The sequence below is a fragment of the Microcaecilia unicolor genome, chromosome 1 (genome assembly GCF_901765095.1).
Source record: "Microcaecilia unicolor chromosome 1, aMicUni1.1, whole genome shotgun sequence".
Lineage (NCBI taxonomy): Eukaryota > Metazoa > Chordata > Amphibia > Gymnophiona > Siphonopidae > Microcaecilia > Microcaecilia unicolor.
The window spans coordinates 435,049,820-435,068,327 of NC_044031.1; the positions used below are offsets into that span (position 1 = coordinate 435,049,820).

Genomic DNA, 18,508 nt, shown 5'->3' on the forward strand with positions numbered 1-18,508 from the left:
AAGTGATCGACGATCAGCTGTTCCATCCCATGCAGCGCCTTCACACACAGGTGAGAGGCGCTGCATGGCCGGTAAGGCGGAGGGGGGGGGGTCCAGTGGAGGGGGGAGTGGCGGCAACGAATTCAGGGGGGCGTGGCATGGAGGCGGAGGATGGCGGGAGGCGGAGCAGTGGTGGGAGAAGGAGAAGAGAGAGCAGGAAGGGAGGGAGGCCCGGCGCTGCAAAAGTTTTGATTTTTTATGAGTTTTTATTTCATACAGGGAGAAGCGGGGAGCAGCAGCAACCTGGGGCGGGGGGGGGGGGGGGGACAAGGCCGTCCATACAGGACGCTCCTGATGAGCGCCCTTGCCCCTTCCCAATCCTTTTTTGATGTTTGTAAAGCTTTTATATTTTATGCAGGGGAAAGCGGGGAGCCACGTGTTTGTGGTGTTTTTATTTTTTTTATCTCACTTTTCTGTTTAAACATGGCAGCTTGGATTTTTATGGTGCAGGGGGCAGCGGGGAGATGACAGCTCAGACCTTAACGACAGGTCTGAGCTCACGTTAAATTTCTGACGGTAAATGATTCGTTGCAAGCATTGGTATGGTTAGTGCATTCCGAATTGTCCACATTTAAATGGTAGTTTCTCGTTTGCATTCCGTTTTCGCTAGCTGCTAGCCTTGTCGGAAAATGGCCTTTGATGCATGGTACGGTCGAAAAGTTCTTTGTTAAGGGCCAGTAAAGGGTCGTTAAAAGGGTCGTTAAGGTTTAGTGCATCTGGTCCTCAGTTCCACCTGGTGGAAGAGGTGGTAAGTGCAGCTACACTACCAGCAATCTGGTAACCCAGGCTAGCTGACCTGTAAGGTTACAGTGACACTCCATCTCTCTTTCCAGTCCCCCTCCCCCCCTTTCCAACAACATTCAAACGCCCCACTGATGTGCCCACAACTTTCCAACATGGGGCGGGGGGCGGTATTGTAAAGTTGTGGGCATTGTCTGTGGGGGAGGTGTCGGAAAGTTGTAGGCACTATCAGTGGGGTCATCGGATAAACTGTGTGTGTGTGGGGGGGGGGGGGGAGCACCACCACTGTGACAGTGGAACTTTTGACATTTTTACTCTGAGCCAGCACTGCCTTACATGCTTTGGCAGATAGCACGGGTGGTATCTGATCAGTGGTAAGCTCCCAACTTTTTGCCCTGCCCTAAAGCTGCCCCTTTTGTCATGCACCTTTTAGGGTCGAAATTGAGGAGTTCGGTGAAAAAGAGGAGCATAAATTTAGGCATATGTCATATTTTTATTTCATCTTCATTAAACTTTGAGGTTGCCATACTGGTAGTTTGCAGGTTTTTATCTGGGCTTCTTCATCTCCTTTTGTTTAGTTTTTTTTTTTATTCCAGGTTTCCTTACCCGCTGCTAGTTTTCGGATTCTTTGGTGGTTTGTGGCCTCTTGTATTTATCAGTTGCATAGGCATTCAGCACTAGGAAATTCCAATCTAGAAGCCAAATTCTCAAAGTTAGAAGCCTAAATTATTTAAAAATTGATCCCATATTGTGCATCTTACTCTTTAATAGTAAACTTGAAATGAATATTCTAATTCTGGTGTCATTCCAGCAATATAACTTCCTCCACTGTCAGACATAGGAGCCAACTTTTCAGAACTATTAGGGGTGCTAAATCCCCCATTTCTGGACACAGTCAAGGAGTTTGCTCATTATTGGGGGTGCTCATGCACCCACAGCATCCGAGAGCTGGCTAACAGGTACCATGTGAAATAATACAAAACCCTGCAAAAACAGATTTAGAACCCATTTAAAATCTGCCAAACACATTGACAGGATTCTATGAACACCACCCTAAATCTGAAAAGCAGCAGTGCAGATATCACACTGGATCCTGCTGGCCTGATGAAAAGAATTTCCAAGCGCATCTGGATATGTTGCCTGTGCATATTGAGGGTAATTTTTATAACCGGTTGCCTGGATTAAGAGGGCAAAAAAAGGCATCTATTTGCAGCCTATTTATGAAGACACATAGGTGCCTATGGTGCTTTGAAAATGAGCCTCTGTACGTCTCTATAAATTACTTGCAGAAATCCTGCACAAATCACAGGTTAAATGAACCTACATATAATTGTACTTGCTTAAGAACAGATATATTTGTATGCATATAAATCACAACTCATTCCAAACTCCACCCCAGAACACAACTATACCAAATGCACATACAAGCATGCACAATCAAGAGGCATTCAGGCTTATTTTCGAAAGAGAAGGGCGCCCATCTTTCGACACAAATTGGAAGATGGGTGTCCTTCTCACAGGGTCACCCAAATTGGCATAATCGAAAGCCGATTTTGGGCGTCCTCAACTGCTTTCCGTTGTGGAGATGACCAAAGTTCACGGGGCGTGTCGGAGATGTACCGAAGGCGGGACTGGGGCGTGCCTAACACATGGGCGTCCTCGACCGATAATGGAAAAAAGAAGGGCATCCCTGACGAACATTTGGGACGACTTTACCTGGTCCTTTTTTTCTTACGACCAAGCCACACAGGGGTTTCAACGCTATATCTGGGATTACAATCCTGTGTCCAGTCTGCTGTATTGAAAAACAGAGCAGACTGGACACAGGATTGTAATCCCAGATGTAGCGTTGAAACCCCTGATGCAGCAAAACAAAACGGGGATTCCCTGTTGGGTTGACCAGCTGGTGATACTAAGGACAGCGGAACACTGCAGCGATTGGATTGAAGCTAAGTGGTTTGTGGCTGACTCACCTGGACTGATGATTATTATTGAACTGATGTAAACGGTATGAATAGAATTGAAAGCAATTGATTTAAACTACATTCTGTGTTTTATAAGTATATATACACGTTTGTCGCATTACCGGTTGATTTGGGAGAGGTTTTCAATACATACCTTGATACACTAAGGAGCATTAAGTGGAGTTTTTTTTGAGCCAGATGATGGTGCATCGGGCCCACGCCATATAGTCTGAAACCTTGGGCTGGCTGGGTGGCATTACTGAGGCTTTTTTTCTCTACTGCTGATTGCGTGGTTATGTTTGGCTGTTTGGGTGACAGCGGGAGTATTTATTGATTCTTGTACGCAGCATGTGTGAAGCTGTGTTTGGAGTTTCGATGTAGTATACTATGCCATATTTTTAATTGTTTGAATATCTTTAATGCTGTGATTGTCTATTGCTTGAGTTTTACTTATTCTTTCTGTACACCGCCTTGAGTGAATTCCTTCAAAAAGGCGGTAAATAAAAAAAAATAAAAATAAATAATTGCTGCTCTTGGTAGAAATCCAGTAGCTGAGTATGCCATCTAGTGGTAAAACAAAGCTGCTTCCTAGATAGCCAATCAGGTTGAAGAACTGACTGCATGCTTTTGTGTGTTTGTATATGTGTAAAATAAATGGCTAGGGGCCTTGTTTACTAAGCAGCGCTGTAGGCACGTTAACATTAGAGACACCCATATATTCCTATGGGTGTCTCTAACATTAGCGCGCACTAATTTTTAGCGTGTGCTAAAAACTTGCACCTTAGTAAACAGGGCCCTAGGTGTACAATAGTAGAACATGGTTTACAAATAGGCCTATGATAGCGCTACAGTATAAAATGATCATTGAGCAAGTAATGTCGCATGATAAGTATTCATTATAAACCTCACATAATGAAAGTATGTTGAAATCATGTGCATAAATGAAAACAGTAAATGTGAACACTAACGTCCCCCCTATGTACTAAGCCGCGTTAATGGCTGCTATGCAGCAATGCTCACACAGCCCTTTCAGACTGAATGGGTTGTGTTGGCATTAGCAAACTGCAGCCGCTAGCGCGGCTTAGTAAACAGAGGAGTAAGATATGTATGCTCAAAATCAATTTGCATATAAAATTTTTCCAAATTTAAGATATTTACATAGACCGTTTAAAGTGTATGTTCAAAGTGTCTTTGTACTGAGGGATGTGTGGAGTGTCCTCCTGAATTAATACTAGATCTTCAGCTTAGTCAGTGACATCGGCAGTGTGCTGTGTGCCCTTCAGAGTCGACTGCTGCCAGTACTGTCAGGTTTGCAAATACGTTTCTTCAGTCTACCCATGACCATTGTTTTTCAGGAATCATTTTAAGAAACTTTCTTGCTCCTTGGATACATAAACTCTCATTTTTCTTCTCACTCAGAAACAAGCCTTACTCAATTTGTAGCACAATTTCTCTTTATTTCAAAATATTTTTATAGCTTAGAAACTTCAGAAAACTTCTTACTTAGCTTGAAAACCTGTCCAACTGTATACATGCACTGGCTCATCCACCTGAAGACTCAATGCGGTCGACATTTCACTATGGAGAGCAGTATCAGGCAATGAAAACACAACATACACATTCACAGTAGTTTTCTCAAATTGTGTCTCTCAAGCTTTCTGATTGATTGAAGCATCAGGGGCGTATCTGCGTGGGGCCACAGGGGCCTGGGCCCCCGCAGATTTCGCCCTGGCCCCCCTCCCCGCCGTCAACCCTCCCCCGCTGCTTACTTTTGCTGGCGGGGTCCGACCCGCAATCTCCATATTTCGGCTTCCTCCGTGGCCATGTGCTTCCAGGAAGTAACGCTGCAGCGCTGATTTGTTGAATCCAGTTCGGCGTCTGACGTCCCAGCACGTCAGACGCCGAACTAGATTCAACGAATCAGCGCTGCAGCGTTACTTCCTGGAAGCACATGGCCACGGAGGAAGCCGAAATATGGAGATTGCGGGTCGGACCCCGCCAGCAAAAGTAAGCAGCGGGGGAGGGTTGACGGCGGGGAGGGGGTGGAGAGAGGCGGCGGCGGCGGCGGCGGCGGGGGCGGGGGGGGGGAGGCAAAAATGTGCCCCCCCTCTCTGGCTCTGGCCCCCCCTACCGCCGGATTCCAGATACGCCCCTGTGAAGCATGCTTATCTCTATAAAACAAAAATTAAAAAGCTCATTGGTTCTCAAAAAACAAAACTTTCTTTAGTTGGTTAAATCACAGACAGCATTGAATCCTTAATTTCCATTGCATGACTATAGTTTCAATCATACTAGGTTCTTCCGTTCTGTGTCACTATTACGTTCATAATACAGTGCAATCCAGTTAAGTGCAAGGGTCTGGGACCAAAGAAATGCATGCAGTTAACCGGAGCATGCGCTTAACCGTTGTGACCCAAAGAAGCTTGATATCTGATAGACATATGTACAGTACTGTTTATTATTATACGTACAGTATACAGTCTCCGTTAACTGACGTTAGGCTTACTTGAAGTAATCAGTTATAGTCCTCTGTACACTATTGGGTCTGTGAGTTCCATAGACTATGTCTGCCAGACGGTAAAAACTGTCATAGCACTGACATCCAGTGGCCTCCAGATAGGCCCGCAAGGTGTTGAGACTCTCCAGCGCTCTTGCAAAAGTGACAGGAGGAGGTTGTTGAATTTCGTCAGCATGTGCCTTGCTGCTCATTTCATCCTCTGTTTCATTATCAGTTGTTGCCTGCGTGTAGGCGCATATCTCGACATCAGTGCTGTTGTCAGCTGTTTGTAGATCGTAATCAACAGCTACATAGCGATGAAACTCCTCTTCAGTAACACTGGCTGGGATGTCAATAACCTGTTCATTTGACGCGTTTGCAACAGCTGCTTCTGTTTCTTCCCTCTCCACATCCTTAACAAAGCTTGCCTGCTTGTAGCAGTTCACAATGGTTGCCTGTGTAACATGATTCCAGGCTTCTTTCTGCATATGTAAGGAATCCAACAGTGATATATTGTAACCCGAGGGGTTAATAAAATAAATAAAATTACCCAAGTTGTTCCAGAGTTCCATTGTGGCCAGCAGCGCAAGTCTTTAGAATTAGCTGAGAGCTGAGCTTCTGTTGGCTTAACAACAGCTTTGCTGACTGTTACAGAGAGGCTCTCTGGCTGGCAGTTGGAAGAGAGAAGGCTGCAGTTTGGATGGAGAGAGGCTGCAGCGCTGCAGGAGAAAGGTTGTGTTTTTGGCATGCTCTGTGTAAGAGAGTGAGGGAATGGTGTTAAAGTTATTTTGAAAGGTTTGGGGTGAAAGTAAATGAATGGGAACTAGTTTAGGGGTGATTTGAAGGTGAGCATGACTGAGTGATGTCGCTGTGAGGGAGGGGTATGAAAAAATAAGTGACTGTTTACAATGTTATTCTGTGTATTGTTAGGCCCTGAGTAGAACATGGTTGTTTAGTCACTGGTACAGACTTAAAAGCTTATAAGGTACAACTGTTAGCACTTGTTATATGAAGTTAAGTATTTTATTATTAAATGTTTTTCTATTAAACTGGAAAGAAATCTGGTGTGTCTCTTCCAGAGTCAGGGAAAATCCCTACAGTTAGATTATAATCCTCTCGTGTCCTTTGAGGGCACAAGACGTGGATAGTGTATTTGTTCTCCTTCCACTTCTGGGAGTTGGGTTCTGAAGCCATGACTACATTCAATGGGCGAAACAGAACCCAGAGTTTAACACTCATCTCAACCAGAAGTGAGGGGGAGTAACAAATTTATTGTAACACTTTTCTATTTCCGGGAGAAGTGAAAGGGAGTGTGTATCCTGTGCCTATTCTGGAGGAGATAGAAGAGAAGCAGAAGACCTAAGGGCTAGTGGAAGCAGTCAGAAGAATGGTGACCTGAGACTGGAGGTGGCGGGACCTTCTAGAGGGAATGATAACAAACCAGTAATTTAATTACAATATTACGAGCAGTTCAACAGCACGTTTATCCTTGCAAGTCTGGTCATCCATAATGCTCATCAGACAACGTAGCACAAGAGCCCGATATTGTTGTTTGAAATTGGCTATTATGCCCTGATCCATAGGTTGGATCAGAGAGGTAGTGTTTGGTGGCAGGAAGACCACCTTGACGTTAGACAGCCTAACATCATCCCTGTGTGCAGCACAATTATCACAAAGCAACAAAATCTGATGCTTTTGTGCCCGCATTCTAGTGTCTAACTTCTTTAGCCACTGCTTCCAAATTTCCCTAGTCATCCATGAATTTGCATTAGCCTCGTATGACACAGGAAGTCGCTTAACTTTCTTGAAGCAACGGGGCTGTTTGCTCGTTCCAATGACGAGGGGGTCCAGCTTCTCACTCTCATCCATATTGCAGCAAAGGAGGATCGTCAGTCGGTCCTTCGACGTTTTACCTCGAGTAGTTTTGGCATGTTTGAATGCAAGTGTTCCATCAGGAATTGCTCGCCAGTAGAGACCGTTTTCGTCAGCATTGAAAATGTCACGAGGTACAAACTCGTTCAAGATGATAGGAAGAACTGAAACAACCAATTTTCAGCACCAAAGTCATCAGCGTCTTGTTTTTCACCATGCTGTTTCTTGAATTTTATGCTGTTCCTCTCCTTCCATCTTTCCAACCATCCAACAGTGGCTTTGAATTCAGTTAGTCCAAGACTTTCAGCTAACTGGTTAGCTTTCTCCATAAGCAGTGGACCACTAACAGGAAACTGTCTGCTCCTGTCTCGAGAAAACCATTGAAGAAGAGCATCTTCTACCTCCTCAGCTTTTCCCGCCCGTTTTCGTTTCCGTTGTGGATTTGTATTGTTTTTCCAGTCTTCCCAGAAGCTGGTCTTTCTGTTTCAAGCCATGTGAAGTTTGACTGGGATTGACACCATATTCTTTAGCAATAGATGCTTGACTTAGTTTGTTTTCTAATTTTTTAAGAACTTCTATTCGTTCAGCCAGTGTTAAAAGTCTTACAGTTTCGCCGCGATGACGACTATGATGACCCTAGTGTACACTCTAACAACATTCTTTCGCTTATTCTGCCTGTGGCAGTTAAAGGGGCGGTAAATTTGAAATCTCGTTGGTTGTCAAGCACCAATCGGCTTCCATATTCCGTTCGCGCGCTTATGCAGAGTCTTTCCTGCATAGGAGTGGTCTTAAACCATGCATATAAGCGAATCTTGCATTTATCAGTGGTGCGCTAAACCGAAGTTTGCCCCATAGAAATTGATGGCACCAAAAATGGGACCGAAGTACGGCATGCAGTTAAACAGAGCATGCGCTTATCCGATGTGTACTTAAATGGAGTGCAATGTAGTTTCAAAAACAAAAATCCACATTTATTTTTAAAAGAATCCAGTTCTGCTCAGTCTCTGTCACTTAATCCTTCTGAACTCTCATAATCATATTGCATGTTAAATCATTATCGCAAACGTTCACCAGTGCCTCAGGGATCGGTGCTGGGGCCGATTCTGTTCAATATATTTGTGAGTGACATTGCCGAAGGGTTAGAAGGTAAAGCTTGCCTATTTGCGGATGATACTAAGATCTGTAACAGAGTGGACACCCGGGAGGGAGTGGAAAACATGAAAAAGGATCTGAGGAAGCTAGAAGAATGGTCTAAGGTTTGGCAATTAAAATTCAATGCGAAGAAATGCAAAGTGATGCACTTAGGGAATAGAAATCCACAGGAGACGTTTGTGTTAGGCGGGGAGAGTCTGATAGGTACGGGCGGAGAGAGGGATCTTGGGGTGATAGTATCTGAGGATTTGAAGGCGACGAAACAGTGTGACAAGGCGGTGGCCGTAGCTAGAAGGTTGTTAGGCTGTATAGAGAGAGGTGTGACCAGCAGAAGAAAGGGGGTGTTGATGCCCCTGTATAAGTCGTTGGTGAGGCCCCACCTGGAGTATTGTGTTCAGTTTTGGAGGCCGTATCTTGTTAAGGATGTAAAAAGAATTGAAGTGGTGCAAAGAAAAGCTACGAGAATGGTATGGGATTTGCGTTACAAGACGTATGAGGAGAGACTTGCTGAACTAAACATGTATACTCTGGAGGAAAGGAGAAACAGGGGTGATATGATACAGACGTTTAAATATTTGAAAGGTATTAATCCGCAAACGAACCTTTTCCGGAGATGGGAAGATGGTAGAACGAGAGGACATGAAATGAGATTGAAGGGGGGCAGACTCAAGAAAAATGTCAGGAAGTATTTTTTCACGGAGAGAGTAGTGGATGCTTGGAATGCCCTCCCGCGGGATGTGGTGGAAATGAAAATGGTAACAGAATTCAAACATGCGTGGGATAAGCATAAAGGAATCCTGTGCCGAAGGAATGGATCCTCAGGAGCTTAGTCAAGATCGGGAGGCGGGGCTGGTGGTTGGGAGGCGGGGATAGTGCTGGGCAGACTTATACGGTCTGTGCCAGAGCCGGTGGTGGGAAGCGGGACTGGTGGTTGGGAGGCAGGGATAGTGCTGGGCAGACTTGTACGGTCTGTGCCAGAGCCGGTGGTTGGGAGGCAGGGCTGGTGGTTGGGAGGTGAGGATAGTGCTGGGCAGTCTTATACGGTCTGTGCCAGAGCCGGTGGTTGGGAGGAGGGGCTGGTGGTTGGGAGGCGGGGATAGTGCTGGGCAGACTTATACGGTCTGTGCCCTGAAGAGCACAGGTACAAATCAAAGTAGGGTATACACAAAAAGCAGCAAATGTGAGTTATCTTGTTGGGCAGACTGGATGGACCGTGCAGGTCTTTTTCTGCCGTCATCTACTATGTTACTATATTGAAAAAGGCATGTAATTCAGGTTCACATCCACTCTGTGTGTTGATGATTTTTACCTGTGCATGTCAGTGTCCTGTTACTGTGCACTCAAGACAAGTTGGTCTATGGTAACCTTTTGCTTATTGATACACTGCTCACAAATGCTCTAGTACTTTCAGAAATTACAGGGACTCCTGAGGAAGGCCTCTGTGGCTGAAACACGATTCGTATCGAGTCCAGTATTTTTTGTGAAACTTCTGATGTGAAATTTATGAGCCTGTTAAATTTTTTGTCATCATCTTCTTTATCTCCTTCGCTGTGCTTGCTTGCCTGAAATGACATAAATAAGTAGAAGTAGGTTGCATAGGGTATTGACAATAGCATTAATTGTAAACGTCAGGGTTTTAGCAGAGTTTATAAATAGATTTATCCCATTCTTGAAAAACACAACCACCGGATTGTGTAGGTAGGCTGTTATGCAAAGTCTGCCTTGATAATGAGAAAGGCTCCCAGACCTCTGGGCCCCTGGGCTTGTGCAGGGATCTGTCCCTACTCCCATAGCTGTTACAGATATTTGTAAATAATAAGTCTCTTCAAAAAGAAAAAAAAAGTCTTGCCATGACCAGACTATTCAGAGGGGAACTCCAGGGGGCCTAGATTGTGTGGGGGAGTCAGAGGGGGGGTCTTTGATCAAGGGGGCATTGGGATCTCTGATAGGAATTTAGGGGAGATTGGAGGGCTGTCTGATAGGAAGGTAGGGGAAAGATTGGAGCAGGAGAGATTGCATTGGTATTAGGGCAGTTGCTGCTCTACTGGACTGCCATTTCCAACCAAACTAACAATACAACTAGACAGATTAGAACCAGGACTAATGGTCAAGACCAAAGATATGCATACAAATGGATAACATAAAAAAAAATCTCAAAACTAACACTTATCAAGTGAAAAACTAGAAGCAAAGACTACCAAAGTAGAACTTCAGTAAATCATTTAACAATGTTCAAATGAGCTAATACAGCAGATAAATGAATACAAGAACAAATAACACTATATTAGTAAAATGTCTTAACACATGAAACAAGAATCAAAATCAAATATATGCATGGCAATAGCATCAGCATGGATTAGTACATAACATCATAATGAAAAACAAGGCATCGTAGTGAAGAATTACTAATGGTTGGCCTCCGCAAAATCTTGCAGTCTTATGGGCAATGGAGTTGAACTGTGACAAATGAAGTGACGATGGAGCTGGAGAACTTCCTGCACCAAGAAGACAGCAAGCAGGAACAAGATGTTCCTCCACAAGACGGTGAAGATGGGGATGACAAAAGGATCATGTTTGTAGATAGCAACCTGAATGTCATCTTGATCAACAGCATGTTCAACAGTATGAGAATCTTTAAACATGAAGAGTGAGCTCAGTTCTTGACCAAAGTCAGTAGGATGTCAATGAAACATCCAGAACTTCAATCTTGGTAACAACTGGATCTGTGTCAAGGTAAAACAGAGAAACTCCACCACCATTAACAGCATTCTTGGAAACAGCAATCAAATATTACAAGGTAAAGGGAAACAATTGGTAACATCATGCTTGTTAAAAGTGACCGTGAGTTTATTACGGGTGTACTAATTAACCAAACATTATTTACAACGGCCACAGTAGTATCAGAAAAATCATCATACTCATACTTAGTCATGGTAAACTTGCTTTTCTCTTGAACATTCTCAGTGGACAAACTACAAAGAGCTTCAGTGGTGTCTTTCAGAAAAGGTTTGACAGGGTATAACCAATGGATATCCTTGGTTATCTAAGAAAGCTCTAAGTTAGGGACCAAATAATGATGGGTGTCATCCTGTTGGTAAGCAACATTGGGAGTCTCAACACGAAGGTACAGATTGTAATGCCAAGTACCCACATTAGCAATTTGTTTCAACTGGTACACATTCTCGGGCAAAATAAAAGGCAACTTTAGTACAAAAACAATTTACATACATTCCAAATCCACATATAACCGAATGGCAGTGTGCAAATGAAAAGCAATTTGAACCTGGAAGGGTTCAATGGGTAGTTGTGTGACTTTGGCAAAAACATCACGGATAACGTCTGACAGGACCAAATAGGTAAGTATCTGACCTTGTATAAGATTGCTAATGCTATTATCCAGTTCCCTAAATAAATCATAGGTAAGTGCCCTCACAGGTTGCATGAAAGTGCGTTCCTCATTCATCATGCCATTGATAATAATTCAGCAGTATTAACATCAATTTTGTGGAAATGTAAATTGACAATAGTGACAGTATCTTGAATGGTCTTGCTTTGGGCAATACGTTGACTTTGTTGGGAACTGATTTGTGACTTAATGTCTTTCATGTTGGCTTCAAAGTCTTGTACAATACATTGCAAATTATATATAGAGACTGCTTTGGCAGTAGAAATGGATGAGCCAAAGAGTGACCCAAGGGCAGTAAAAATAAGGGCACCAGCAGCATGACTATTGAATCTTTTGGGTTTAGCATTCTGGCTTGGATGAGGTGGACCATCACTTTCTCTAACTGACTTAAAATATTCCAAACATTGGCAGTGGAATAGTGCATGTAATGTGTCAAACAGGTTTGTGTCATGGGAGAACAGATAGGAATACTTTGATTTAAATGTTTCGGAATCTTCAAAATAGAATCTTCAAAACTCGTTTCTGCATCTTAAAAACAAAAAGAGAACAGACTATGCTGTCGCTGGGTTAGTTTGGTTCATCTCAACAATGCACACATCCAGGGCAAATTTACTGGGATGACACAGTCTCAGCTGATTGATATGGACCCATTTAAGGGCATCTTCACCTTAAGTATTTTTCATGAGACGAATTTGGTATGCCACAGGTGAAGTTTTATCCATAATAAGGAATGGACCATGCCAACTGGGCAAAAATATTTATTTTCTTTGGCCTTGTTTCTTGCAAAATTGTAATAGAATAGCTTGTCGCTAATTTGGTATTCCGTGGAGGTAATTCCTTGATCATAGTAGACTTTTATACCTCTAGCACTACTTTCCCATTTGGAGACAAAGGTAAATGCACTCTGCAAATGGATAAATTCATGAGTTCTGTACAACAAATAAATAGGTAACATAATCTCCCTACCTGTCATTTCAAAATATGACAATCCTGTGGAATGATGGGGAATAGCATGGATGGCTATGAGAACCAACAGTAACTTTCATATCCCAATCCTTGCCAAAAGTAGACACATTCTTCTTCAGGATGGTAATGATGGTATGGTTGGCTCTTTCCACTTGTCCCGATGACTGAGGTCTGTATGAGATGTGCGATTTACTGTTCACTCCAAACATCTTCCACATGTGCTGGATCACTTCTGCAGTGAATTGGGATCCTTGGTCTGAGTCTACCCGCAGGGGCATAAGTTTTGGTCATACCCATACCCTGTCCATGCACCTCCCCCTGTGAACACTCCCTTGCTATGTAAGTTGTGTAATAAAGTTGTAGAATACCAGTTAGCACCCAATTTAACACTTAAACATGTAACTCCTAGTATTCCATAACTTAAGCATGCAAATTGGTGCCTAACTGTAGATGAACTTTTATAGAATGAGGGGGAAGGTGTGGAGTATGAGATTCTCTTCTGTTTCTCTGAGGAAAGAGGGTTGGAACCGGTGATCGGAGAAGCAGCAGCCTGCCTTCTGTAACCAGCAATGGAACCATAGGGGCTCACAGTGAAGTTCTTAAGGCCTATTAGAGCAGCAAGCAGGTCCCTGGAATAGCCTAGTGGTCGGTGCAGTACACTGTAGAGAAGGGGACCCAGGCCCATATTTATTTATTTAGATTTTGCTCACAACTTTTTCAGTAGTAGCTCAAGGTGAGTTACATTCAGGTACACTGGATATTTCTCTATCCTAGGAGGGCTCACAATCTAAGTTTGTACCTGAGGCAATGGAGGGTTAAATTTGAACCAGCCACCTCTGGATTGCAAGACCGGTGCTCTAACCACTAGGCCACTCCTCGTCCTATTCTAACTGTTACACTTGTGGTAGAAAGTGTGAGCCCACCAAAAACCTACTGTACCCACGTGTACAGTAGGGTTTTGGTGGGTTTGGAGGGCTCCCCATACAATATAAGAGGGTAAAATTTAAATGTGTACCTGGGACCTTTTATGTGAAGTCAACTACAGTGCCCTCAAGGGTGCCCCACTGCTCTGCTGGGATGTCTGTGTGGCCAGTCTACAAAGACTGCTGGCCTCCATACATCCCAATGGCTTGTTTTTGTGAATTTTGCCCTTGGCTTTTTTTTTTTTTTTTTCCGAAAATGGTCACAAAAGAAAATCACATTGAACACAAACATCTACGAAATGGTTATTTTTGAAACAAAAAGTTAAGACGTTTTTCTGGTTCAAAAATTGCTATGTTCGCCACTTGATTTTTGGACGTTTTCAGCAAAATGTCCAAAATCGGATGTAGATGTCATATCGAAAATACCCCCAATAATCAGGTGTGTAAGAATTTGTTTCACTATGACAGTGCAATAGTTCAGAAGTAACAGAGCTTTTTTAAATTTTCATTTCTACATCCATTGACTGACTGTTGTACTGGGAATGACTAGTTTACTTTTGGTGGATCCTATTTTTATCTTCTGTTTATATTTTAAAAGTTAAGCCACACAAGAAGTGGGAAATGCAAGCACTGGGGCCTAGTGCAGTGTGATGTGAATCCCTCTTCCAGCCTTCTAGTGCTATGTCATTATCAGGGAAGGGTGCTATGGGAAGTTAATTGCTTTCCTTTTCTTCCTCCTTTGCCAGGAAGGGTGCCTGTGGCCTTCAGAAAGCTCCGTATCACGACCAGGTCTTTCAGAGGTATGATGTCTTTCTTTTATGCCCTGCTGCACTGCTTCCAGTAAACAAACAAACTGATTAAAAAGCCTGGCACTTTCAGGAACAGTATTAGAAAATTATTTGAATATGAAAAGAAACGCAACCAAAATCCAATGATTTTGTTATCTTGGGTAGTCTGATTAGCATTGCAACATTAACATGCACAAAAATAAAATAAAATCAATTCTTGTATACCTCTAATAGCCCCTATCTAGGGTTCAGTGCGGTTTATATTCTAGGTGTGACAAAGCCAATAATGTTAGTGTGAGGCATGAGAACAATTAGAGACCAATAGCATTATAGGAAAGGATAATGAATGATACTGGGAGGTAGAAGTCAATGGATTGTTATGAAGTAGACCTTGAGAAGAGAAAGGTTTTTAGCCTCTTCCTGAAGCTAAGATAGCTGTTTTCTGTTCTGTTGGCAATAGGTAGAGTTCCAGTTCCATATTTTAACTCCAAGTACAGGGAATAGAGAGCTGAAAATCTGAGTTCAAAATTGTCTTTTGAAACGGTTATGCTAGCATCAGTTGTTCTTTCAGTCTGTTAGACTGGACCAAGTAAAGTGGTCTTAGTTCAGAGGTGAAACCCTGTAAGATTTGAAAAACTAAACAAGTAGCTTTGAACCCAAGTCTTTCTGCTATGGGAAGCCAGTGCAGTTTGTTAAAATGAGTTGAAACACTAGTATATCTATTCAAGTCTGTATATTAGTCTAGCAGCAGTATTCTGTATGATTTGCAGTTTTTTCTGATTTTGACACTTAATACCAAGAAATAGAACAAGTAGGGTAGGTCTAACATTTGGACAAGTAGTGCAAAGAATGATCTGACTAGACGTAGCTGTCTCATTTTGGGTTTTTTTTTCATAGCTGTTTAATATGGGAAGAGAAGGTGAGTGAAGAATCAAGCAAGACCCCTAGTACTCTGGTTTCAGACTCGACTAAAACTTTGACCATTGGACAAAGATATTGATGATGGGACGTCAACTCCCTGATTTTGGAACCACAGGACATTCAGTTTCAGTTTATTGGTCAGAGCCCAGGTGCTTACAGCAATCATACCATTTTCCACAGACTGAGTTGTATTTTTGTTTGATACCGTCACTGGTGAGAGAAGCAGGATGTCATCCGCGTAGGATAATAGTAGTTCATTAAGACCCAGGTGTATTGAGGCAAGGGATGACATAAAGAGATTGAACAGGATAGGTGAGAGGGGAGATCCCTGCGGGAGACCAGTAGTTGTTTTGCTTCACAGAATAGCTTTAATTTGCAAGGAATTCACTGTACCATTTGATCACAGTTCCTGTTTTTCCTATCTGATCCAGGCATTGGAGTAGCAGTGTGTGGTCAACCGCATTGAACACTTCCGATTATATTAAATTGGAGAAGAATTGCTTGGTCACCTTTGCATAGGTGTTGTTTGACATATGTAGTTAGAACTAGCAGCAATGATTCCGTACTATGTGACGATCTGAAGCCAAATTTGACCAGTGTAATATAGAACATTTTTTCAGATATATAGAGAGTTGTTTACTGATGTAGGTTTCTACAATCTGCAAGAAGAATGGCATCATTCCCAAAGGACTGAGGATCAAAAATCCTTTGGCTACTACTTACAATTCTGACTATGCAGAGAAACTCTACAAACGCACTAGTCAGAAATTAAGAAATGAACTTATACATCAACTCTACAAGAAAAAAAGAATAATACAAACCCAAAGGGATGTAACCATGAGGAACATGGAGGAATTACATCCACACCTTGTGAACCAACTTAAAGAGGACCTACATAACATCCAGGGAGAAAAACAATACATTGCTATCCGCAAAAAGGAAATAAAGCTATATTCTCTTCTTCAAAATCAAAGAGAGAGAAACTGCTTATCCTTGAATAGCTACAGCTCTGCAGAACCAACAGCTCCAGACACTTTGGAGACACTTGGATACACATCTGAGGCATGTGAAAATCAGAGCCCAAACAAACCAGGGAATACTGATCACACCTTTACAGATGCAAACCAAATGGGGATAATAAACCTCTCGAACCATCAATTATCACAACATGAGATCTCTGTGCTTTCCAAAGGGCTCTCATTCTGCCCATCGAATAACCTAGATAAAATCCAGCTATATTCAGACCTAGAAGAATTCTTCAGAAAAATGCGTCTTAAAGCACATTTCCACAATAGAGAGACATCAAATGATCCAAAATACAGTCTTAAACAGAAGAACACTTATTTCACCCCACAGGAGGGACAAAACTACAAACTGGATAACTACATAGAAAGTTTCAGACATAGGGTTAAATCACAACTCTCCAACAAACAAAAAAGAATTCTGTACAATCTTACCCCACCAGAAAGAGCGGCCATAAGAACCCTACAAACTAACGAACGCATTATCATCAAACCCGCAGACAAAGGAGGCACAGTGGTAATTATGGACATACAAAAATACATTGAAGAGGGCCACAAACAGCTCTCAGACAATAAATACTACAGGAAACTAACTGAGGACCCCACACAGGACTACACAAAACAGCTGAAAGACCTTATCAAAACATTTCCTACACAAGCGCAACCTCACCTGAAGAAACTCATACCAAATCAACCTTCCGTAGGCACATTTTACATGCTACCCAAGATTCACAAACTGGGAAACCCTGGCAGACCAATCATATCAGGTATTGGCACACTCACGGAAGAAATATCTGGATTCATAGAGGGAATTCTGAAACCTCTCGTACACAAAACTAACAGCTTCATACAAGACACCACAGACTTTCTGAATAAATTGAAAAATATCAAGCAACTACCACCTAACACCCTTCTGGTCACGATGGATGTAGAATCACTATACAGCAACATTCCACATGCGGATGGCATAGCTGCATGTGGAAGACTCCTAAAAAAATCCACACTGAACCATCAATACTCTCCAGAAACTATTACAAAATTAATCAAATTCATTTTAACTCACAACTACTTCCACTTTAACAATGATATCTATCTGCAAATAATGGGCACTGCGATGGGCACCAGGACAGCACCCCAATATGCCAACCTTTTTATGGCTGAGCTGGAAGAGACATTTCTGAATACACACCAGACCAAACCTCTAAAATACTACCGGTACATCGATGACATTTTTATGATTTGGACGGAGGGTGAAGAAACTCTGAAACAATTTTATTCTGCATTCAATACATACCATCCTACAATCAGATTCAAAATTGACTACTCCCCAGAAAAAGTCAATTTTTTGGACACCACAGTCTCAATCAGTGATGGCTGTATACAAACATCTGTATACAAGAAACCCACAGACAGATGTAGCTATCTCCACAACTCCAGCTTCCATCCTTCACATACAAAAAGATCCATCATTTACAGCCAAGCCACAAGATACCACCGTATCTGCTCTGACCCAGGGGACAGAGACAGACACCTTAAAACCCTGACTGAATCCTTCAAACAGAAGGGCTACAACCCCAAAATAATCTCCAAGAAAATTGCCTCCTCCCTCAAAACACCCAGGGAGAATCTGCTACAGTACAAAAAGAAAAAATCCACAGACAGAATCCCGCTTGTAGTGACATACAATCCAGAGCTGGAAAAACTGAGGAAAATCATAAGAGATCTACAACCTATACTCCAGGAGGATGAATTACTGAAAGAGATATTCCCATCCCCACCAGTACTGGCCTTCCGACAGCCACCCAATTTAAAACACAAGCTAATCAGAAGTAAACTTTCTTCACAGACTGAAAAGGAACAGAAGGGCACACTTCCCTGTAATTTATCCAGTTGCAAACTATGCCAAAATATTTCACAGGACCCCAAAGTCATCCACAAAGGAAAGACATTCAACATAAAGGGATCTTTCACTTGCTCATCTTCCAATGTGGTATATATCATTCAGTGTAAAAAATGTAATGAAGGATGCTATATTGGAGAAACAGGCCAGATGCTTAAGACAAGATTCAATTTACATAGACATCATATAAACAATGCTGGTGCCAGCAGGGTTCCCACGCCTGTTGGGCAACATTTTACAAGACCAGGACACTGCACCAGTGACTTCACAGTGAGAATCCTCAAAGGTAACTTTAAAACCATACAAGAACGTAAGAC

At 42.5% G+C, this 18,508-nt stretch overlaps 1 protein-coding gene across 5 annotated transcripts in view; it reads left to right on the forward strand.

Annotated features, from left to right (window-relative positions):
• LDLRAD4 (low density lipoprotein receptor class A domain containing 4) overlaps positions 1–18,508 on the forward strand; it is an 819,180-nt gene that overhangs the window by 788,408 nt on the left and 12,264 nt on the right. For 4 of the 5 annotated variants that reach the window (XM_030212482.1, XM_030212489.1, XM_030212508.1 and 1 more), the window contains one exon: positions 14,307–14,360. The exons of the other annotated variant lie outside the window; for it this stretch is intronic. In XM_030212482.1, the coding sequence (XP_030068342.1) occupies positions 14,307–14,360 (54 nt within the window). The remainder of the gene's footprint in view (positions 1–14,306; positions 14,361–18,508) is intronic. 5 annotated transcript variants of the gene reach the window in all.